The 24,413-nt window shown below is 46.5% G+C and overlaps 1 protein-coding gene across 1 annotated transcript in view; it reads right to left on the reverse strand.

Moving 5' to 3' along the window:
• Positions 1 to 341: 341 nt before the first annotated feature.
• LOC140409415 (transmembrane protease serine 9-like) overlaps positions 342 to 24,413 on the reverse strand; it is an 85,086-nt gene continuing 61,014 nt past the window's right edge. Inside the window, exons 6-10 of the mRNA XM_072497855.1 lie at positions 15,294 to 15,472; positions 13,070 to 13,232; positions 11,176 to 11,317; positions 8,542 to 8,817; positions 342 to 668 (exon numbers count right to left, since the gene is read on the reverse strand). Of these exons, the coding sequence (XP_072353956.1) occupies positions 486 to 668; positions 8,542 to 8,817; positions 11,176 to 11,317; positions 13,070 to 13,232; positions 15,294 to 15,472 (943 nt within the window). The 3' untranslated portion in view covers positions 342 to 485. The remainder of the gene's footprint in view (positions 669 to 8,541; positions 8,818 to 11,175; positions 11,318 to 13,069; positions 13,233 to 15,293; positions 15,473 to 24,413) is intronic.

A 24,413-nucleotide genomic window follows, 5' to 3' on the forward strand; every position in this document is an offset into this window, starting at 1 on the left:
AGTTAAGTCAAGATCTTGTATGAACTTGTAGTACTCTGGAGTGTAACTTATGTTGATGGTGTGATTGTGCAACTCTAACATTGTATGAATGCGAATAAATAAGTTTGATTTTAACAAGTAGACTTACAGTCATTTGTCCACAGTGTACGGATTAAGACATACTGGTAGCAACAGAATACATTTTAAAAAATGAATTGTTTCTCTCCGAGGCAGGGAAGCTCTGCTTTGTCACTAAAATTTCACTTCAGAATCCGCACTTACTTGCAAGAATCGTTCAGCCCACTTTGATAATACATAACCCTGTCTGAGGATTCATTCTGAATCATTTCACACATTGAGAATTTCACATTTCAGGTTTTTATTACATTATGTAATAAATGCTGTACAATGTACGAAAGCTATGGGTAAAAATACACTGGCCTTTCTGAGCCAAGCAATTCAGCAAGTTATGAAGTAAAACAGAGTAGCAGTAAGACTCTCAACACTCAGTACAATCCATCAGTTGTCATATTGTAAGTTTGCACGCCAATTATTTTCTCAATCCAGCTGAGGTATTTCTTTGATATGAGAGTGTAAATCCCAGGCTTTTTGGGATCTGCACATCCACGGCCATATGACACGATCCCTTTGTACTTATTTCTGCAAATTAAAGGACCACCTGAATCACCCTGGGGAAGAAAAATGAAAAGAGAGTACGGTGATATCAACTGGAATGTTATGTTTGAACCGGTTCAGTTTGTAATATGTTCATGTGATATTGAACTTCAGAATTTGCTCCCAATGGCGGGTGTGGCCACAAATAGGAGGAGGTCCGAGTACTTTCGGTTGCACCGAGGGACGAGACAGGGGTGTCCCCTGTGCCCCCTGCTCTTCGCACTGGCGATTAAACCCCTGGCTATGGCACTGAGAGAGTCGAGGAACTGGAGGGGGTTGGGGAGGAGCATAGGGTGTCGCTTTATGTGGACGACCTGCTGCTGTATGACGGACCGGTGAGAGGAATGCCAGAGGTAATGAGGATGCTTAGGGAATTCGGGGACTTTTCGGGGTACAAGCTCAATATGGGGAAGAGCGAGCTGTTCGTAGTTCAGCTAGGGGACCAGGAGAGGGGGATTGGCGAGCTCCCACTAAAAAGGGCGGAGAGGAGTTTCAGATATTTGGGGGTCCAGGAGCTGGGGGGCCCTGCATAGGCTTAACTTTACAAGGCTGGTGGAGCAAATGGAGGAGGAGTTCAAGAGGTGGGACGCGTTGCCACTGTCCCTGGCGGGTAGGGTGCAGTCAATCAAAATGACGGTGCTCCCAAGGTTTTTGTTCCTGTTCCAGTGCCTCCCCGTGTTTATCCCGAAGGCTTTTTTCAGGCGGGTTAACAGGAGTATAATGGGGTTTGTGTGGGCGCGAGGGACTCCGAGGGTGAGAAGGGTGTTCCTGGAGCGGAGTAGAGATGGGGGGGCTGATGCTGCCCAACCTCTGTGGGTACTACTGGGCCGCCAATGCGACAATGGTGCGCAAGTGGGTGATGGAGGGGGAGGGGGCTGCATGGAAGAGGCTGGAGACGGCGTCCTGTGTGGGTACGAGTCTGGGGTCGCTGGCAACGGCAACGCTGCCACTCCCTCCAAGGAGGTATACCACGAACCCGGTGGTGGTGGCGGCCCTCAAAATTTGGGGGCAGTGGAGGCGGCATAGGGGGGAAGTTAGGGCCTCGGCGTGGACCCCATTACGGGGGAACCACCGGTTTGCCCCAGGAAGAACTGGTGGATGGTTTTCGGGGTGGCACAGGGCAGGCATACGAAAGTTGGGGGACCTGTTTGTGGACGGGAAGTTCGCGAGCTTGGGTGAGCTGGAGGAGAAGTACGGGCTCCCCCCGGGGAACACCTTCAGGTACTTACAGGTAAGGGCATTTGCCAGACGGCAGGTGGTGGAATTCCCACGGCTCCTGCCACACACAGTACAGGACAGGGTGCTCTCGGGGGGGTGGGTGGGAGTGGGGAAGATCTCGGAAACTTACCAGGTGATGCAGGAGGAGGAGGAGGCCTCGGTGGTGGAGTTGAAAGGTAAGTGGGAGGAGGAGTTGGGAGAGGAGATCGAAGAGGGGACGTGGGCAGATGCCCTAGGGAGGGTGAACTCTTCCTCTTCATGCGCGAGGCTCAGCCTCATACAGTTTAAGGTGCTGCACAGGGCACACATGACCGGGACAAGGATGAGCAGGTTCTTTGGGGGTGAGGACAGGTGTGTTAGGTGCTCAGGGAGCTCAGCAAATCACACCCATATGTTCTGGGCATGCCCAGCGCTGGAGGAATTTTGGAAGGGCGTAGCGAGGACGGTGTCGAGGGTGGTAGGATCCAGGGTCAAACCGGGCTGGGGGCTCGCAATATTTGGGGTGGCAGAGGAGCCGGGAGTGCAGGAGGCGAAAGAGGCTGGAATTCTGGTCTTTGCGTCCCTGGTAGCCCGGCGAAGGATTCTCCTTCAGTGGAAAGATACGAGGCCCCCAAGCGTGGAATCCTGAATCAGCGATATGGCAGGGTTCATTAAATTGGAGAGGGTGAAATTCACCTTGAGAGGGTCGGTACAAGGGTTCTTTAGGCGGTGGCAACCGTTCTTAGACTTTCTGGCAGAACGCTAGACATTGGTCAATGGCAGCAGCAGCTCGGGGGGTGGGGGGCTTTACTTTATTTTTGTTTATGTTATTTACACTGGAAGGGCCTGAGGAGGTGTATACACCTGTTGTCTTAAGTCGGGGTGTTAATGTTAATTTATTATTTAGGTACGGTGGGGGGGGGGGGGGTGGGGGGTTTGGGGGATTGCTTTTTTAGATTGTGTTTTGTACTTAACCCTGTTGGGTTCTTTTTTCTTTCTCACTTTGTTATTGATATTTTATGAAAACCTTTAATAAAAATTATTTAAAAAAAAAAGAACTTCAGAATTTGCGGGCAGCACGGTAGTACAAGTGGCTAGCACTGTGGCTTCACAGCGCCAGGGTCCCACGTTCAATTCCCCGCTGGGTCACTGTCTGTGCGGAGTGTGTACATTATCCCCGTGTCTGCGTGGGTTTCCTCCGGGTGCTCCGGTTTCCTCCCACAGTCCAAAGACGTGCAGTTTAGGTGGATTGGCCATGCCAAATTGCCCTTAGTGTCCAAAATAGTTAGGATGGGTTATTGGGTAACGGGGATAGGGTGGAAGTAAGGGCTTAAGTTGGTCGGTGTAGACTTGATGGGCTGAATGGCCTCCTTCTGCACTGTATGTTCTATGTTCTATGAACTGTACTCAATAGTTATGTCCATGTTAAGAATATCAGAATGTGCATGCCTGGAATATACACTGAAATTAACCTGGTCGGTCTAGGAAATATTGGGCGCGATTCCCTGTCCCGCCAAACCGGTTTTCTGGTGTGGTGCGGCCCCGCTGGCAGCGGGATTCTCCGTCCCATCAACGGCCAATGGGATTTCCCATTGTGGGCAGCCCCACGCCATTGGGAAATTCCCAGGCCTGGGTGCGCTGCCGGCGCAATGGAGAATCCCACCAGCGGAGAATCCAGCCCATTATATCCCATCATCCCTCTCATATCCTGCTATCAAATATATTATTCAGTTATTAACCAACCCACTCTTGAAGTTGCTGCTACAATCAGCCCTTACCATCAAACATTTCATTTCCCCGTTTGCTAATGTACAAAGAACAAAGAACAAAGAAATGTACAGCACAGGAACAGGCCCTTCGGCCCTCCAAGCCCGTGCCGACCATACTGCCCGACTAAACTACAATCTTCTACACTTCCTGGGTCCGTATCCTTCTATTCCCATCCTATTCATATATTTGTCAAGATGCCCCTTAAATGTCCCTATCGTCCCTGCCTCCACTACCTCCTCCGGTAGTGAGTTCCAGGCACCCACTACCCTCTGCGTAAAAAACTTGCCTCGTACATCTACTCTAAACTTTGCCCCTCTCACCTTAAACCTATGCCCCCTAGTAATTGACCCCTCTACCCTGGGGAAAAGCCTCTGACTATCCACTCTGTCTATGCCCCTCATAATTTTGTATACCTCTATCAGGTCGCCCCTCAACCTCCTTCGTTCCAGTGAGAACAAACCGAGTTTATTCAATCGCTCCTCATAGCTTATGCCCTCCATACCAGGCAACATTCTGGTAAATCTCTTCTGCACCCTCTCTAAAGCCTCCACATCCTTCTGGTAGTGTGGCGACCAGAATTGAACACTATACTCCAAGTGTGGCCTAACTAAGGTTCTATACAGCTGCAACATGACTTGCCAATTCTTATACTCAATGCCCCGGCCAATGAAGGCAAGCATGCCATATGCCTTCTTGACTACCTTCTCCACCTGTGTAGCCCCTTTCAGTGATCTGTGGACCTGTACTCCTAGATCTCTTTGACTTTCAATACTCTTGAGGGTTCTACCATTCACTGTATATTCCCTACCTGCATTAGCCCTTCCAAAATGCATTACCTCACATTTGTCCAGGTTAAACTCCATCTGCCATCTCTCCGCCCAAGTCTCCAGACAATCTAAATCCTGCTGTATCCTCAGACAGTCCTCATCGCTATCCGCAATTCCACCAACCTTTGTGTCGTCTGCAAACTTACTAATCAGGCCAGTTACATTTTCCTCCAAATCATTTATATATACTACAAAGAGCAAAGGTCCCAGCACTGATCCCTGTGGAACACCACTGGTCACAGCCCTCCAATTAGAAAAGCATCCCTCCATTGCTACCCTCTGCCTTCTATGGCCTAGCCAGTTCTGTATCCACCTTGCCAGTTCACCCCTGATCCCGTGTGACTTCACCTTTTGTACTAGTCTACCATGAGGGACCTTGTCAAAGGCCTTACTGAAGTCCATATAGACAACATCTACTGCCCTACCTGCATCAATCATCTTAGTGACCTCCTCGAAAAACTCTATCAAGTTAGTGAGACACGACCTCCCCTTCACAAAACCGTGCTGCCTCTCACTAATACGTCCATTTGCTTCCAAATGGGAGTAGATCCTGTCTCGAAGAATTCTCTCCAGTAATTTCCCTACCACTGAAGTAAGGCTCACCGGCCTGTAGTTCCCGGGATTATCCCTGCCACCCTTCTTAAACAGAGGAACAACATTGGCTATTCTCCAGTCCTCCGGGACATCCCCTGAAGACAGCGAGGATCCAAAGATTTCTGTCAAGGCCTCAGCAATTTCCTCTCCAGCCTCCTTCAGTATTCTGGGGTAGATCCCATCCGGCCCTGGGGACTTATCTACCTTAATATTTTTTAAGACACCCAACACCTCGTCTTTTTGGATCACAATGTGACCCAGGCTATCTACACCCCCTTCTCCAGACTCAACATCTACCAATTCCTTCTCTTTGGTGAATACTGATGCAAAGTATTCATTTAGTACCTCGCCCATTTCCTCTGGCTCCACACATAGATTCCCTTGCCTATCCTTCAGTGGGCCAACCCTTTCCCTGGCTACCCTCTTGCTTTTTATGTAAGTGTAAAAAGCCTTGGGATTTTCCTTAACCCTATTTGCCAATGACTTTTCATGACCCCTTCTAGCCCTCCTGACTCCCTGCTTAAGTTCCTTCCTACTTTCCTTATATGCCACACAGGCTTCGTCTGTTCCCAGCCTTTTAGCCCTGACAAATGCCTCCTTTTTCTTTTTGACGAGGCCTACAATATCATTCGTCATCCAAGGTTCCCGAAAATTGCCGTATTTATCTTTCTTCCTCACAGGAACATGCCTGTCCTGTATTCCTATCAACTGACACTTGAAAGCCTCCCACATGTCAGATGTTGATTTGCCCTCAAACATCCGCCCCCAATCTATGTTCTTCAGTTCCCGCCTAATATTGTTATAATTAGCCTTCCCCCAATTTAGCACATTCATCCTCGGACCACTCTTATCCTTGTCCACCAGTACTTTAAAACTTACTGAATTGTGGTCACTGTTACCGAAATGCTCCCCTACTGAAACATCTACCACCTGGCCGGGCTCATTCCCCAATACCAGGTCCAGTACCGCCTCTTCCCTAGTTGGACTGTTTACATATTGTTTTAAGAAGCCCTCCTGGATGCTCCTTACAAACTCTGCCCCGTCTAAGCCCGTCTAAGTAGTTAAATTATTACAATTGTAAGGTTTATATTGTGGGTGGAGACTGTGGTGTGGTGGTAATGTTACTGGAGTAGTAATCCATGCTGATGCCCTGGGGACATGGGTTCAAGTCACACCACAGCAGTTGGTGAAATTTACATTCAATTAATAAAATCTGACCTGTTCTGGAGTCTGTCTGACAGAAAGCCTGGATGGTTTTATTGTTAGAGATCAAATGATGGCTCACAATGTGCTACTGAGAGGAAGGTGCACACTATTTATACTTTGGTGACAATGGGCTACAGTCCTTAAAAATATCCTGAGTTGACCCAGTCCCCTGACGTCGCAGAACGATGTTTAGGTTTCCGGTTGTAAACAGTTGTGCTCTAACCTATCCATTTACTTTTAAGGTGAAAGGAAAGTGGGATCATTGGAACTAATTAGCATTGCTACTTAGACGCAAAGTTAATGGGCTGGATTCTCTGTCGGCGGGATCCTCTGTTTTGCTGGCTGCACACTCACGCCTACGGATTTCCCGATGACATGTGGGTGCCCCATGGGAAACCCCATTGGCCGGCTGCCAAGATGGAAGATCCCACTGCTGGCAGGGGAGTGCTGCACCAGAAAATGGGTGCGGTGGGACAGAGAATCCCGTCCAATGTGTTTCTCATTGCTAAGGGAAAAACAGCAGAGAAGCCATTTTGAGATCAGGTTTTTATAAGCGCCCCTATAATTCATGAATACCACAGAAAAACAACAGATTTGTAGTTTGGTCTTGCATGGTTTGCAGATATCTGAGAGGTAGAGAGCAAGTGATAGAATCATTCAGGTCTGCACCCGAAGCAGAGGAAATGCTGACTCTATTGTTTATCACACAACTTGGTGGGAGCTTAGACTCAAATTGAAGGCTGAGTTTGTGAGGATTTAAAGGTGACTGGAAGATTTGCCTCACGTGAAGCCAGAAGAAAGAGTTTTTCAGAGTAACCCTCACAATGAAAGCCAGTTCTATATTCAGACATTACCCAGCTTAGAAGTAAAAAGAAGCTGGGAACCACTGTGGACTGTTTGCCACAAGAACTGGCATTCCATGGAGAGATTGATATATGATAAGTATAAAGGAACTGCTTATTTCCATAGTTTAAAGTATAAGTTACCTACAAAAAGAAAATAGTGTTCAGTCAATAGTCTTAAGTTTTATTGTTGGCCTAGACACAGCTGCATAGCGAGTCACATTATAAAGTTTGCAAACTATCCAGAAGTTGGAACATAGTCAATATTGATAAGGATAGTTGCAGACTTCGGGAGAACAGGGAGAGGACAGTGAAATGGGCAGAAGAATGGCAGACAGAATTCAATGCAGAAGAGTGTGAAGTGATGTATTTTGGGAGGACTAATAAGGAAACAGTATATTTACTATGTGTGGTGACTCCAGGATTTTCGCAGTAACGTCATTGCAGTGTTAATGTAAGCCTACTTGTAACATGAATAAAGATTATTATTATAACTTATTATTAATTAATTATTATTAACTATTATGGGCAGCACAGTAGCACAGTGGGTAGTACTGTTGCTTCACAGCTCCAGGGTCCCAGATTCGATTCTTGGCTTGGGTCACTGTCTGTGTGGAGTCTGCACGTTCTCCCCGTATCTGGGTGTTTAGGACTGAGATGAGGAGAAATTTCTTCATTCAGAGGATGATGAATTTTGGAATTCTCTAACCCAGGAGGCGGTGGAAGCTTAATCGTTGAGAATGTTCAAGACAGAAATCAATAGATTTCCGGATAATAAAAATATCAAAGGATATGACGAGAGTGGGAAAATTGGTGTGGAGGTAGATGATCAGCCATGATCTGTTTAAATGGTGGCGCAGGCTTGATGGGCAGAATGGTCTACTCCTGCTCCTATTTCCTATGTTCTTGTGATTTTGAAAATACTTTTGTGTCCAAATACACAATTGTGGCAGGACAAGTTGTTAAAGTCATTTAAAAAGCAAAATATGAATAAAATACTGTGGATGCTGGAAACCTGAAATAAAAGCAGAAAATGCCAGAAAACCTCAGCATGTCAGGCAGCATCTGTGACACGAGAAATAGAGTTAACGTTTCGGGAGAGGAGCCATGAGGACTTGAAACATTGGGTCAAGGATCCCAGGAGCACAAATTCCACCCGTCAAGAGCTGCCAGCCAGGCAGAAGCCGGCAGCTCTTTATTGCTGCCCTGTGAAGGTGATGATGGTGGGCTGCCTACTTGAAGCATTTTGATGATAAAGTTGTGTGGCTTCCGAGACCACTTAAAGGGCAATTCAGAGTCAACTTTGATGGTGTGAGCTTGGCGTCAGACCAGACCACCTTAGGACAGCAGGTTTCCTTCCATAATGTATAGTAGTGAACCCATGAGTTTTACATGAATTCTAAAAGCTTCCTGACTACTTTCACTGATACACGCAAACACAATATACTCACCTTGCATGCGTCTTTTCTGCCTTTGCTGTCGCCAACACAGATCATGTCCTTGGTTACGACAGGCTTATGATTGTAATAAGCCTTACTGTTGCATGTTTTACGATCTATTACATATAATTTCACTTCTTGAAGCGTGTCAGATGGAGATTTTGAATTTTTAGTTTCTACTCCCCATCCTGCCACTGTACATCTTGTTCTGGGTTTGACATCTGCACCCTTATCTTTAGGTAAATTGAGCGGTTTCACATCCTTGTTGATCTTTGCTTCACTGGACAGCTGTGGTACAATAAGGAAAACTTAATAGTTTTGCTCTTCACGTGTGACAATTGTACAGTATTGATTAATTCCAAAGGAGGACAGCAATTTTCTCCTTGTGAGAAACCTGCCTCGAAAATGTCTCCCGTCTAGAACTGAGTAATCTGACTTGGATCACCCAATGCTTCCATGGGCACTGAACACCCTCAGCTATTTCCATTGTTGTTCATCGTGTATGGGCCGTGATGGTGATTGTTGTTATCTGGAGAATCACCTTTTTAAAATAAATTTAGAGTATCCAATTTTTTTTTCTAATTAATGGGCAATTTAGCATGGCCAGTCCCCCTACCTTGCACACCTGTGGGTTGTGGGGGTGAGACCAACACAGACACAGGGAGTATATGCAAACTCCTCACGGACAGTGACCCAAGGCCGGGATTTGAACCCGGGTCCTTGGCGCCGTGGGGCAGCAGTGCAAACCACTGAGCCACCGTGCTGCTCCTATCTGGAGGATCACAACCGAGCCCAACCCAATTCTCATCCAACATCTACACAGCAGGAATAGCTGGATAATCGGGAGCAGGATTCCCAGTTGATTATTTTTCTATTTTCAGTTCAAAGGTGATTGTAGGAAACCAACCGACCAGTCTATTTACTCTATTCATCAACATGTGGATATTCATATGTAAGAAATTTTATACCTAGAATTGATTCTCCTTTTGCAATGTGTATGGTGGTTTGAAGTAGAAAACATATTGTAATACTTTGTAGAAAACCAATGCAAGGAATGTGGTAATTCGGTAAATGTGGCTGATCAAATTCAATATTTGTTAAGTTGTGCACTTTGGTTTGAAAAATACCTGCAGGAATTATATTTGAATGGATACTGGCGTGTGCTGTTGAAGAGCGGAAAGATTTTGCTCACGTGACAAGGCAGCACTTTAACAGTCAGGATTCCAATTTGCATCTATTTAACTCTGCCAATCAGGACTTTACGCCAGGGGGGTGGGTTGGGAGGAGTTAGGTGGTGGTGATGAGGGGGAGTTTTGTGGTTTGGGGAGGGAAGTTCCATTGGGCAGTTTTCATTTTCATGAAAGTCGGGCCATGTCCCTCAGGTCCTTTTGCTTTTGTACCCCTTAAGAATTTTACCCTTCATTTTATATTGTCTCTCGATGTTCTTCCGACCAAAATGTATCATCCTCAACACTTCTCTGCATTGAACTTCATCTGCCGCCTATCTGTCCACCCCAGCAACTTGTCTATGCCCTTTTGAAGTTATACACTGTCCTCTTCACAGTTTATAATATATCCAAATTTTGTGTCATCCACCAACTTTGAAATTGTCCCCTGCACACCAAAATCTAGATCATTAATATACATCAGGAAAAGCAAGGGCCCCGATACCAACCGCTGGGGAACACCACTACAAACCTTCCACCAGCCCGAAAAATATCATCGACTATGATGCAGAGTGAGGCCAGCAGTGCGGATTTAATTCCCGTACTGGCTGTGTTATTCATGAAGGCCCTACCTTCTCAACCTTGCCCTTTGCCTGAGGTGTGGTGACCCTCAGGTTAAATCTCCACCAGTCAGCTCTCCCCCTCAAAGGGGAAAGCAGCCTATGGTCATCTGGGACTATGGCATCTTTACTTTACTCTCTGCTTTGTATTATTCAGCAATTTTGCATCCATGTTGCGACTGTTGTTTTTATTCAATGAGCAGAGCTTTGATCTGATTGGTTGGTTGAGGGACCATTCAGCTCTGTCTATCACATGTTTCTTCCGCTAGAATGCATGTAACCCTAAGTTGTAGCCTCACCACGTTGGCACCTTATTTTAGGTGTGTGGCTGCTGCTGCTCTTGTATGCTCTCCTGCACTCCTCATTGAATCAGAGTTGGTCTGCCGCCTTGATGAGAAAAGGTTGGAGGAAGAAAATGCCATTTAATTGTTGTCGAATGACCACATTGCTGAAAACCAACAGGGTGAGGGTCAAGACAAGATCAGGTACAACTGTTATACCTGCTCAGGGCCAGGCAGTTTGCTGATATCCAATACCAGCACTCGCATGTGAAGAATTGCATAGCAAGAACTGTAATTGTTTTGCATGTGGGCGTGATTCTCCGTCTCGCCAGATGGCCAATGGGGTTTCCCAATGTGGGCAGCCCCGCACAGTCGGGAAATACCCGGGCTGCTGGCGAAACGTAGAACCACGACAGCGGAGAATCCAGCTATCTTTGTAGTATCTTAACTAATAAAGGTATTGGCGGACCTCAACAAGCATTTCCCATAAACTCTCCTCAAAGAAAACATTGATGTCTTTCTAAATTAATTATTTTAAACTTCACAAACAAACTCGAATGAGAGAAGTAAAATTCATACTTCGAGCAGCATGATGTCATTTTCCGGAGTTTTTCTGTTGAATCCTGGATGGGGGTGTTGTTTTTTAATCAAAATTCTTTGTTGACTCTTCTCATTCTGTGAAAGAGATTGTGCTCCAAAAACTAATTGAATAGGTCCTGTCCTGCATTTCATCACAGAGAGAGAAAGAGAGAGATAATTATGTATTAAAAAATACATAATTTTCAAAAATTCAGGAGAAAAAGAACAATCAGAGTTTCAAGCAGTGTTAAGAATATCTGAAATAAATTTACCAGCCCTTACTTTTACTCTTGTTTTTTCATCTTACATTAAACATTGACTCCACAATTCAGAAAAAGGCCACTTGGTTCAACTAACCTAGGCTAATATTAATACTTAACATGAATCTGCTTCTTATCTACCTCTTCCCATTATGTTCCCATATGCCCCTCGACCCTTCTCCCTCATGTATGTAAAGCTTCTGAATTTCATGCAAACATACAGTAAGGCAGATTGTCATAGAAATTTAAAAAACATTATAAGTAAGCTCATTCAGTATCTGAAGAGTTGGAGTTTAGGTGGAATTCTTCATCAGATGCTGACTGACCTGTTGTGCATTTCCAGAATGTTCTGTTTTTACTTCAAATTTCTAGTGACGGAATTTTTTCTTTTGATCTTTAGTCTAAGGGCAGTGGTTTAGTTATTTGTGAAGAAGAATGCAGAGAGATGAAGATCACAGAATCACAGAATTGTCACAGCGCAGAAGTCATTCAGCCTGTCAGTCTATGCTGGCTCTCAGTTGGAGTGATTCACCGAGTAGCACTCCCTGTCTTCTTCCCCTGGCCCTGTGCATTCTTTCTTTTCCAATAATAATCCAGTTTCCTCTTGAATGCCTCAATGGAGTCTGCCTCCACCACACTCTCAGGCAGTGCATTCCAAACCCTAACCACTCGCTGTGTGAAATAATTTTTCCTCATGCTGCCATTGCTTCTTTTGCCAATTACCTTAAATCTGTGCCCTACGTAATATGGTTTTAAACTAGAGAATGGAAATAAAAAACATATGTAAAATATTCACTCCTAGAAAATCTAAGTGAGGTTAAACATTTGTTGGGGGAGCACAACCTAGCTATAATGACTCACAACGTTTGCGAGATCAGGTGGTCATTTTAGTTTCTCTGCCACTGGTGCTTTCCCATAACTAGGGGCACATTTAAATACCTGCCAAGCCCCATGCCCCTGAAGAAGATTGGTCAACCAGGGGGGAAGAGGAGAGCGAGGAACTCTTCCCTCTGGAAGATAGCACAAATACCTCAATCAGCCCCTTTCTAATAGGATTTCATTTTGACAGGAAGATAAAAGCAAATTATTGCGGATGCTGGAATCTGAAATAAAAACAGAAAACACTGAACAATCTCAGCAGGCCTGACAGCATCTGTGGAGAGAAAAGGGAGCTAATGTTTTGAGTCTGGATCATTCTTTGACAAAGCTTTGACAAAGAGTCATCCAGACTCAAAACGTTAGCTCACTTTTCCCTCCACAGATGCTGTCAGACCTGCTGAAATTGTCCAGTGTTTCCTGTTTGTGTTTCATTTTGACAGATTTGACCTCGACCCTCAAATGGGACACACATGCCATTTAGCGGATGACCAGGGGCACCACTGCCGATCACGTTGACACTGATGGGTCACAGAAATTCTCAGCGTTGGGGATCTCAGCTCCAGTCCACATCCTCCTACTTCACAGAGCCCTGCATTATTCCTATTATAAAACCTACTGCTTAACAATAATGGTGCAACTACTGTGTTTGGAAATAATTATTTGAAGTTGTCTAGGTGTGGGAGCTAAGCAGTTTCTAAACGAGAGTTTATAATCATTGAACTACTTCATGAAAACATGTTCACAGTATAACTTACATTTCACAGTGTGCCGCAGTCAGTACCCATTTTCTTCTGATCAAAGCCCCTCCACATTTATGTTCGTATCTCTTCGTTTTGTTGTTGTAAGCTTGCATAGATGCCATATAAGGTTTTGAATGGAGCTTAACTTTGTGGCCTCCAATTATTTCCACACCATGATCTGTATTAGAAATATATAGAAGATACTGAAAGGCTGTCTTATTAGTCGAAACGCATACTGCAGTATCTTTACATATGTCAATATGGAAAGAATCACGGGCGGCATTTTCCAGTCCTACTCGCAGTGAGACCTGAAATTCATGCCTGAGGTCAACGGATCTTTCAATTTTTCATCCTGCCTGTGATGATTCCTGTGGCAGGTAGGGGCCCGAAAATCTATCCCCATATGTTTAACGAAGGTGAGGTGAGAGTAACTGCCCTTGACATCAATCCTCACATTATTGATTGAATCTACTATTATATCTACTATATGTAACTACTTCATCAATGTTCTACTCTCCAAGATAAGTTCAGACATGGGGCTGTTTGGTAATTATTGCAATGTTCAATTCTACTCCAATTGCTTACATAATGAAGCAGTCTGTGTCCACACATAGCAAGGCCTGGATAACATCCAAGCTTGGCGGAAATGTCAGGCATTGACCATCTTGAACAAGCCAGAGTCTAACCATCTCCCCATGACATTAAAAAGGGTTGCCATCAATGAACCCCTCCTCCATCAACATTCTGCAGATCATTTGTGACCAGAAACTTAACTGGACCAGCCACATAAACACCTGCGGCTACAAGAGCTCGGTATGCTGAGGCGAGTGATTCATTTCCTGCCTCGCTGAAGCTTTTGGATGATGTACAATGCAAAAGACAGGAATATGATGGAAAACTCTCCATTTCCTGGATGAGTGTAGCTCCAACAACACTTGGGAAGCTGAACACCATCTTGGACAAAAGAATCCATAAATATTAACTCCTTCCAACAATGGTGCAAGTTGGCGACTGTGCACTGTGCACTGTAGTAACTTGCAACAACATCTTTGGCAGCACTCCCCAAACCCACAAACTGGACCGTCTAGAAGGACAAGGGAAATAGGTTCCCCTTCATAACGTACAATATCCTGACATGAAAATAACAGCACAATATTCCTTGTGGTTCAAGAAACCAGCTCACCAGCACTTTCTCAAGGGCATTACGGGATACAGAATATACCTTGACCTCATCCATGATGCCCATATACCATAAATTAATACAAAAGTTCATCCTTGAAGCATATTCAAATATGTTCATTTCCAGTGTTCACAGGTCAGAGTGATTTAGTTTCGATTCAGAACGAGATGCTAATTCATGACATTCAGTATGAAGTCTGGACAGGGAAATTAAGCCAGGCCATAAGTTTGGGGGAACAAGCCAGTTGCTAACCTGTACAATATCCTCTTTTTCCTTTATTCTCTTTCCAACACATAGTTACCTTCAGCTGTGCACGGCAATAAAACCAGTTGTATGAAGGTGCAGAAGGGCAGCCAATAATTGTTCAGACACTGTTAACCCATGGGAATGGCCACTGACAGTCAGGTAAGTGATGTGGGGCGTGGAGGAAGGACGGGGATGGGAGGTGATCACAGTGGGAGGAGGTGGGCACTCCTGACCCTCAGATTCCCCCTGTAAAACCTCAAGGATCCATTTTCCGTGAGGTTTGGTCTGGTGGGGTAGCTTGTCTCTGCTGCTGAGCTCAGGCCTCTGTCAAATATTTTATGTGGGTCCATTGATGAAGTTCGATGGAATAAATAATGAGACAAGGTATAAGATGTGCTGCTGATTCCATATCACTTGCTTTATGCTATCATGCAAAGTTAAATTTACCCCCAGGAGAATGAATCTGCTGCTCAAACTCAACAGACAAACAGCCAACAACAACTCAGTTCTTGTGTGGAATATTATACAGTAGTTTGGTAGAAAAAACTATTTTTTTCTCTACAAAATAGCTTTAAATTTGTTACTTTGATAGAAAACTATTTTCATACTTTCTAAAATGTTAAGAACTAAAAGTACATCAAAATGTAGGAAAATGGATTGTAATAAATACAGAAAGGAATAAATACTAGATGCTGAAAGTTTAGGTTAATTATTGCAAAATGCTTGAAATATACTTCTTATCATTTAAATATTATTAAACTAAATCCTAATATAAATGCACAAAGGATAATATGTCTTTATTTTGTTACTTACAGACTGGAGTTAGGGAAACCACAATTGAAGAAATGAGCAGGGTATATTGCAATGATTTCATTGTAGCTTCTATTGTGATGACAAGTGAAGCTGTTGTGTTATTTATATCAAACTCAAAGGGATGTGGTTTGTTCTCTTTGATGGCATCTCTAAGAAGTTGAACCCTTTCTGTTGCGAACCTATTCCATTTACAGAAAGCCACATGACAGAACCCAAAACTGACCAAAGCATCATAACAAATATTAAGATATCAGTAAGAGGAAACTGGGGTTTCAATGAGGTTTCTTGAAGGTTTTTGGAATCTATCGGGCGAGATTCTCCGACCCCCCGCCGGGTCGGAGAATCGCAGGGGGCTGGCGTGAATCCTGCCCCCGCTGGTTGCCGAAGTCTCCGGCACCGGATATTCGGCGGGGGCGGGAATCGCGCCGCGCCGGTTGGCGGGCCCCCCCGCTCGATTCTCCGGCCCGGATGGGCCGAAGTCCCGCCGATAAATTGCCTGTTTCGCCGGCGTAAATTAAATCACCTACCTTACCGGCGGGACAAGGCGGCGCGGGCGGGCTCCGGGGTTCTGGGGGGGAGCACGGGGCGATCTGGCCCCGGGGGGTGCCCCCACGGTGGCCTGGCCCGCGATCGGGGCCCACCGATCCGCGGGCGGGCCTGTGCCGTGGGGGCACTCTTTCCCTTCTGCCTCCGCCACGGCCTCCACCATGGCGGAGGCGGAAGAGACTCCCTCCACTGCGCATGCGTGGGAAACTGTTAGCGGCCGCTGCGCTCCCGCGCATGCGTCGCCCCGAGATGTCATTTCCGCGCCAGCTGGTGGGGCAACAAAGGCCGTTTCCGCCAGCTGGCGGGGCGGAAATTCCTCTGGCGTCGACCTAGCCCCTCAATGTTGGGGCTTGGCCCCCAAAGATGCGGAGCATTCTGCACCTTTTGGGCGGCGCGATGCCCGTCTGATTGGCGCTGTTTTGGGCGCCAGTCGGCGGACATCGCGCCGTTTCGGGAGAATTTCGCCCATCATTTTATACATAATTTGACCTTTTCAATTAAATATTCTCATGTCATATATGCAAGATTTTAGTGTTCAATTCAGTTGGCAACTCATCAGTTAATGAAGCAGTCCATCTCCCCATGCAGCAAGACCTGGATAACATTCAGGCTTGGTTTGGTAAGTGGTGAGCACATTTGCAATGCAGAAGTGCTCAGGCAATGACCATCTCCAACAACAGAGAACCTAAACATCTTGCCTTGACATTCAACAATACTGCCATTGTTGAATCCCCCAACATCAACATCCTGCGGGTAGCCATTAAATAGAAACTGAATTCAGCTAGACATATAAACACCATGGTGAAAAGAACAGGTTAGAGGCGGGAAATTCTGTGGAAAGTAATACACCTCCTGATTCCCAAAGATCTTTCGCAATCTTGTGTCAACAATGCGATGGAGTATTCTACACTTGCATGAGTGCATCTCCAACAACACTCATGTTATTTTTTATTTGTTCATGACATATGGGCACAGCTGGCTAGGCCAGCATTTATTGTTCATCCCTAGTTGCCCTTCAGAAGGTGGTGGTGAGTTATCTTCTTTAACCGTTGCAGTCCTTGAGGTGTAGGTGCATCCACAGGGCTGTTACGGAGGGAATTCCAGGATGTTGCCTAGCGACAGTGAAGGAACGGCGATATATTTCCAAGTCAGGATGGTGAGTGACTTGGAGGGGAACCTCCAGGTGGTGGGGTTCCCAGGTATCTGCTGCTCTTATCCCTCTAGATGTTGGTGGTTGTGGGTTTGGAAGGTACTGCCTAAGGAACCTTGGTGAGTTACTGCAGGGCACAGGGCATCTTGTAGATGGCACACACTGCTGCCACTATTCACCGGTAGTCAGGAGATGAGTTATCCGCCGTAGGATTCCTCGCTTTTGACCTGCCTGCTAGCCATAGTATTAATATGGCTAGTCCAGTTCAGTTTCTGATCAATGGTAACCCCCAGGTGGTTGATTGTGGGGGATTCAGCAATGGTAATGCCACTGAATGTCAAGGGGCGGTGGTTAGATCCCCTCTTGTAGGAGATGGTCATTGCCTGGCACTTGTGTGGTGCAAATGCAACGTGCCACTTGTCAGCCGAAGTCTGGACATTGTCCAGGTCTTGGTGCATTTGGAAATGGACTGCTTCATTATCTGAGGATGGTGCTGAACATTGTGCAGTCATCCGCAAACATCTCCCCTTCAGAAAGCATCACGCAGGAACCGATCACTGATGGTTGTCAGGCAGAACACTGTCCCTGGCCAACCCACCTGTTGTCAGTTAACCAAGCGAACACCCTCCACAACCGGTTCCCAAGATCCATGCAGTGCCGAAGAGTCTGGCTCTTCCTCTCTCAAATGTGAAACCTGGGAACACAGTGTCCCGGCAAACAGGTTGTTTCAACTTTGAGTCTTATGCTTAAAAGCACATCTCGAATATGGGTCCACGGAACAAAATAGTAAAAATAAAATGAAATAGCGAGAACAAAAGAAATAACCTGGAAGGACTCTTACAGGCCCCTAATTTAGACCATTCAACTACCCTGTCTTATCCTTTCATACTTTTAAAGACCTCTAACGATATCACCTGCCAATATGCTCTAAAGAGTAAACAGCATTTTCCAAGTCTTTCTTTAAATACTTTTCTCTGTACTTCGGTACATGTGACGATAAATCAAATCAAGTCAAAATATTTGCATATCTTTTTGTTCATAAAACGCAAAATGACTTGGAGCACAAAAGGGTTTATTTTTATCTTTGAAGATATGAGGGTTTTTTCTGCTTATGCAAGGCAGCTACAAATATTTGGTCAATTTAACAATACAGCTATGATATTTCATAATACTTCTGTTTTATGTACATATAAGCTACATTATTTTACATTCTATTATATAATGGAGTAAAAAGAAGTATCTTGGAATGGAAAGGGGACAAGTGATATATCTTGAGTCAGGATGTGTAAGAACCAGACGGGAACTTCCAGGTGATGATATTCCCATACAAATAACTTTCAAAAGGGCAATGAGATTAACAAGTTTATCTTTATGTTTTGTGATTGGGAGAATCCAAAGTATGGGTCATTAATTTTGCTCCATTTTAATGAAACACCGAGAACACATGGTGGAATTTAATTCATGAGCAGCCGGACATGTGTGCCTCCCTAATGCATTGAACTTCCTACAACAAGTCAAAATGTTACCGATCTCTTCTGGCTTGGTGCCAGCTGCTGCCTTGTCTGCCTGCTTAGTGCATAGATTCCTGCTGTAGACATTCTAGAAAAGTGGTAAACACGCAGTGAAGTAGCCTTGTGCAGGCTGACCTCTCGTTTTCAAGATTACACACTAATTCCCATGCGCTTGTGCAGTTTACACCCATTTCACACATAATTTGTGGCAATCATGACTTGAATCATTAGCTTTTTTGAAGGTATTGGTCAGCTTTAGTAGATCATGAGGTTTGCACATATGTGACTTCTGTGACATTTAATGGTTTACCACATGTGTGAGAAATGTCTTTGAACATTGTTAAACTTACAGCCAGAATCTTTAATGTGTGCAAAAATGAACGGGTGAACTGTTTTCTAACCACATTAAACGTTGAATTACAATATTTATTTAGAAACTCTTGACTTCATTTCTCCTAATTGTCGTATTTTAGATGGTCCATAAAAAACGGAAGTTATTACCACTTAGCACAACGATACTGGCACCCAGAGTGACTTCTTATAAACACCACCTGCCCCGCAGAATTCACAATTTCACAGGAGCATTTTTAAGCTCTTGAGAAGGCACCGTGGGAGTGCACTTTCTTATTAACCCTCCTGGAATTATATAAACTGTTGAAAAATAGTCCTCCCTGTTCCCCGCCCTGTAGATTTGCATTCTTACTTCCAAAATCTATCGTTTCGCATTTTTCTATGTTGAACTGCATCTATCTGACCCTTTCTATGCCCTAGTAGACTGTGTTCTGCTCCAGTTTTTCACAACAGGTACTCACTCATCCCCATCCCCCGAGCCTGGGAGGTTTGGAGATTAATATCACTGAGGAGAGATTTGGGGTGGCTGTGAAGATGCAAGGTGAAATTCTGACCTTTTGGGTAATTGATGTAGTGTTTAGGGCAGGACACATATGCACTGGGTCGATTTCTCCATGTCTTGTTTCTCTGCTGAAATTTTCACAGCAAATTGGCAGAGATTTTTTTAACAGGAATGGCAACATCATTCTCAGGAGAGCAGCTGTCCTGGATTTTCTGGGACTGCCTGCAAGTTGGCCTTTTGCCCCATATCCTGGCTCAGGCCTTCCTGGGGTGGCACAGTGGTTAGCACTGCTGCCTCACAGCTCCAGGGACCCGGGTTCTATTCTGACCATGGGTGACTGTTTTTGTGGAGTTTACACCTTCTTCCTGTGTCTACGTGGGTTTTGTCCGGGTGCTCCGGTTTACTCCCACAGTCCAAAGATATGCAGGTGAATTGGACACGCTAAATTGATCCTTAGTTTCCAAAGGTTAGGTGGGGTTACAGGGATAGGGCATGGGATTGGGCCTAGGTAGGGTGCTCTATCGGAGCAGGGGTTGGTGCAGACTCGATGGGCCGAGTGGCCTTCTGCAGTGTACAGATTCTTTGATGTTGTGCTGAATTTCTTCACTCTCTGTGGTTGACCATGGTATGTTGGTGATTTGGGTCCAGGTGTGTCGACCCAGTTGTCCGATGAGTGGAGTCTGAGCTGACATTTCAGACTTGGGACGGGTTGAGAGGCTGCGGTGGTTATCATGAACATTGGGATGGTATCAGTTACAGGACAGGTCTATTAAAGACGTCTTTATAGTCTTCTGAATGTTAACAGCAAGTGTTTAGTGATGACTTGTAATTAATCACAAATATTTTTAAAAATAAATTTAGAGTACCCAATTTTTTTTTTTCCAATTAAGGGGCAATTTAGCATGGCCAATCCACCTAACTTGCACATCTTTTGGGTTTTGGGGATGAAACCCACACAGGCATGGGGAGAATGTGCAAACTCCACACGGACAGTGACCCAGGGCTGGGATTCGAACCCGGGTCCTCAGCACCATAGTTCCAGTGATAACCACTGAGCCACATGCCGCTCTTATTAATCACAAATATACTGTAAAGGATAGAGGCATGGAGTTATCTCCATCTCCAGGCCTTAATATCCCTCTGACCAACACTACACTGACTTTAGGTCTAGGACATTGCCTTCTTATATCACAGTGTGGGTGGCACTGTACTCAATCCCACATTTACCCTGTATACACCAGATCTCTCCACTACAATGCACAAGTGAAGGACCGTTTCCACCCCTGCCCCCTGGTTTTAATGTCTTGCCAGCACCACCACCTCCCACCCCCCTGTCGTGTTATTCACCCTGGGGTAACACGGACTGCAACTGGATGTAGTTGTACTGGAAAGTAGACACCAAACTTAGACGTTAGTTCAATATGTTTTATTGAACTTCTGTAGCAGTGCACACAGCTTGCTGTAGTTGACACTCTATTAATCTAAGTGTGCTAACTATAACTAACTAGACCAGGCTAGCTCTGAGCCACGTGTAGAAGGTAACTGATATATACACCCTGACTGTCACTACAATTGTCACCAGTGGAAAGAGGTGGAGTGCTGATGCCTCCTGTGTTTTATAGTGGGAAACCCCCCTCTCGTGTTCTGTCTGGTGATTGGTTGTGTTCTGTCCTGTGTGTTGATTGGCTGTACTGGGTGTCTGTCACTGCCTGTCTGTATCTCATTATGTGCATGAGTGCATATCATGACACCCCCCATTTCCAACTCTCAAATCTTGCCAGCACCCTCCATTGCATAGCACCCCTTATTTTGTTTTTGTTCAGAGTTGGTCACCCAAAGTGGCTGATCTTGATCCTGGTGAACATATGGTCCATTGTCATTTCATAGGTTGGTTTTGCTACATCATAATAGAACATAGAACATTACAGCGCAGTATAGGCCCTTCGGCCCTCGATGTTGCGCCGACCTGTGAAACCACTCTAAAGCCCATCTACACTATTCCCTTATCGTCCATAATAGAACATCAGTTGGACACAAGAAGCAACTGGTTGGTATTGGGGAAACAGCAAGCAATTTGAAATATGTTTGAAGATCCTACAGTGTCACAGCTGCAGAGAAGTGCTGCAGCAATTTCTCTTCACCCTCCCCTCCCTCTTTGACATGCACTGGAAAGACCCCAAAATCCTCTCAAAGTATGTTCATATCCCTGTCCTCAAAATATGGGAGGGATCAGGAACACATTCTTGGAGCAGGTGGAAGTTCTGCTCCAACTCTTGAAAAATTCTCATTATTATTCAAGCTGCACATTGTTACAAATGTATTTTCTCTTTCATAATTGTCTGGAAGTAGCACTGATGCTGATTCATACAAACATAAAGGACAATGAATTGTAACACCTTAAGGCCTCACCCATGCTCATCATAGAAATTATTATGCTGCCCTCAAATTTACATTGTGAATAACGAGGAGGCTTTCAGTATTCACCATCATAATGGGGAAAATCTGACCACCATCCACATGTGCAATTGAATCTTCATCACGCACCCGACAATTCTCAAGATGCCCTTTGCCCACCTACTTATTCTGCCTGTCTCTTCTACCAACCGTGTTCCCTGGGAAATTCCAGTGCCGAGGACTTCCGGTAGCGGCCATGACCTGCTAGGTCACGCGAACGGCAGCTCCCGCCGGGATTGGTGTTTTGGTGCTAAAAGGAGCGGCGGTGGCAATTAACAGGAGGGACCGGCGTGGGAACAGGCGTGGGAGAGCCCCCCCCCCCCCCCCCCCCCCGGTGCATGGAGAGGACCAGGAGCAGAGCCGGCAGACGCGCAAACCTGGGGAAGAAGTTCGACAAGATCCGGGGGGACAAAACGGCGTCCGAAGAAGATCGGGAGGTGTGGGCCAGAGAACAGCAGGTGCTCCTTAAAAACTGCTTCATGGAGCTGAAAACGGAGATGCTGGCCATGGAAAGAATTGTGGTGACCCAGAAGGTGCAGGAGAAGGAGATCAAGGAGGTGAGGAGGAAGGTGGCGGAGAACGAGGACGAGATCCTGGGCGAGGCGCTCCATAAGAGATGGCAGGAGAGGCTGGATGACCTGGAGTGCAGATCTCGGAGCCACAATCTGCGGATCCTGGGCCTTCCCGAAGGAGCGGAGGGGGCGGACGCGAGCACGTACGTGGCCACAATGTTGGGGACGCTGAAGGGCGCGGGGGGCTTCCCGCAGCCCTTGGAGCTGGATGGGGCACAAAGGGTGCTCGCCAGAAAGCCGAGGGTAAATGAGCCACCGAGGGCGATGGTGATACGGTTTCAGCGCTTGGCAGACCGGGAGTGAGTCCTGCGGTGGGCGAAGGGGGGGGGGGGGGGGGTGGGGGGGGAGGTGGAGGTGGTGGCTGCGATGGACGCAGAGAAGGCCTTTGACAGGGTGGAGTGGGAGTATCTGTGGGAGGCGCTAGGCAGATTTGGATTTGGGGAGGGATTTATAGGGTGGGTCAAGCTGCTGTATCAGGCCCCTGTAGCGAGTGTGTCCACAAACCGGCTACGGTCACGAGACAGGGGTGTCCCCTGTCCCCGTTGCTGTTTGCTCTGGCAATTGAGCCGTTGGCCATTGCGCTCAGGACTTCGGGGGATTGGAGGGGGCTGGTGCGCAGTGGGGAGGAGCACCGGGTCGCCCTCTATGCGGATGACCTGCTGTTGTATATTTCGGACCCGTTTGAGGGGATGTGGGAGGTCATGCGGATCCTGGGGGACTTCAGGAGGTTCTCGGGGTATAAGTTGAACGTGGGGAAGAGTGAGCTGTTCGTGGTCCACGGTAGGGGCCAGGAGGAGAGACTGAGGGAGCTCCCGCTCAGGATAGTGGAGAGGAGTTTTCGGTAATTGGGGATACAAGTGGCCAGGAACTGGGATGCCCTGCACAGGCTCAACTTAACCCGGCTAGTGGAGCAGATGGAGGGAGAGTTTAAAATGTGGGATATGCTCCCGCTTTCCTTAGCGGGACGGGTGCAGACTGTGAAGATGACGGTTCTCCCCAGGTTCCTCTTCGTATTTCAGTGCCTCCCCATTTTCATCCTCAAGTCCTTCTTTAAGCGGGTGAATAGGATTGTGACGGGATTTGTGTTGGGCGAATAAAACCCCGCGAGCCAAAAGGGTATTATTGGAGCGTAGCCGGAGGGGGGGAGGACTGGCTCTGCCGAACGTCTGGAGTTATTACTGGGCGGCCAATGTGGCCATGATCAGGAAATGGATGATGGAGGAGGGGGCGGTTGGAGGTGGCGTCGTGTAGAGACACCAGTCTAGGGGCACTTGTTACGGCTCCGCTGCCGTTCTCGCCGGCGCGATACACCACTAGTCCGGTGGTGACGGCGGCATTGAGGATCTGGGGGCAGTGGAGGAGACACAGGGGAGAGGAGGGGGCCTCTGTGTGGACCCCGATACGGAATAACCACAGATTTGCTCCGGGTAGGTTGGATGGGGGATACCAAGGCTGGTATAGGGCAAGTATTAGGAGGATGGGGGACCTGTTTATAGACGGGGTTTTCCCCAGCATGCAGGCGCTGGAGGAGAGGTTCGGCCTGCCCCCGGGGAATGCGTTCAGGTACCTTCAGGTTCGGGACTTCCTTAGAAAACAGGTGGGCACATTCTCACGGCTGCCCCCATGTAGGATCCAGGATAGGGTGGTGTCTGGCATCTGGGTAGGGGAGGGGAAGGTTTCGGACATATATCAGGAGCTGCAGGAGGTAGAGGAAGCCTCAGTGGGGGAGTTGAAGGATAAGTGGGAGGAGGAGTTGGGCGAGGAGCTGGATGAGGGCCTGTGGGCCGATGCCCTGGGCAGGGTGAACTCCTCCTCATCATGTGCCAGGCTCGGATGAATCCAGTTTAAGGTTGTGCATCGGGCGCATATAACGGCGGCAAGAATGAGTAGGTTTCTTGGGGTGGAGGACAGGTGCCCAAGGTGTGCAGGGAGTCCGGCAAATCATGCCCATATGTTTGGGCATGCCCGGCGCTTAAAGGATTCTGGCAGGGGTTTGCAAGGGTGATGTCTAGGGTTTTGGACGCTATATTTGGG

Source organism: Scyliorhinus torazame, chromosome 3 (genome assembly GCF_047496885.1).
Source record: "Scyliorhinus torazame isolate Kashiwa2021f chromosome 3, sScyTor2.1, whole genome shotgun sequence".
In the NCBI taxonomy this organism is placed as follows: Eukaryota; Metazoa; Chordata; class Chondrichthyes; order Carcharhiniformes; family Scyliorhinidae; genus Scyliorhinus; species Scyliorhinus torazame.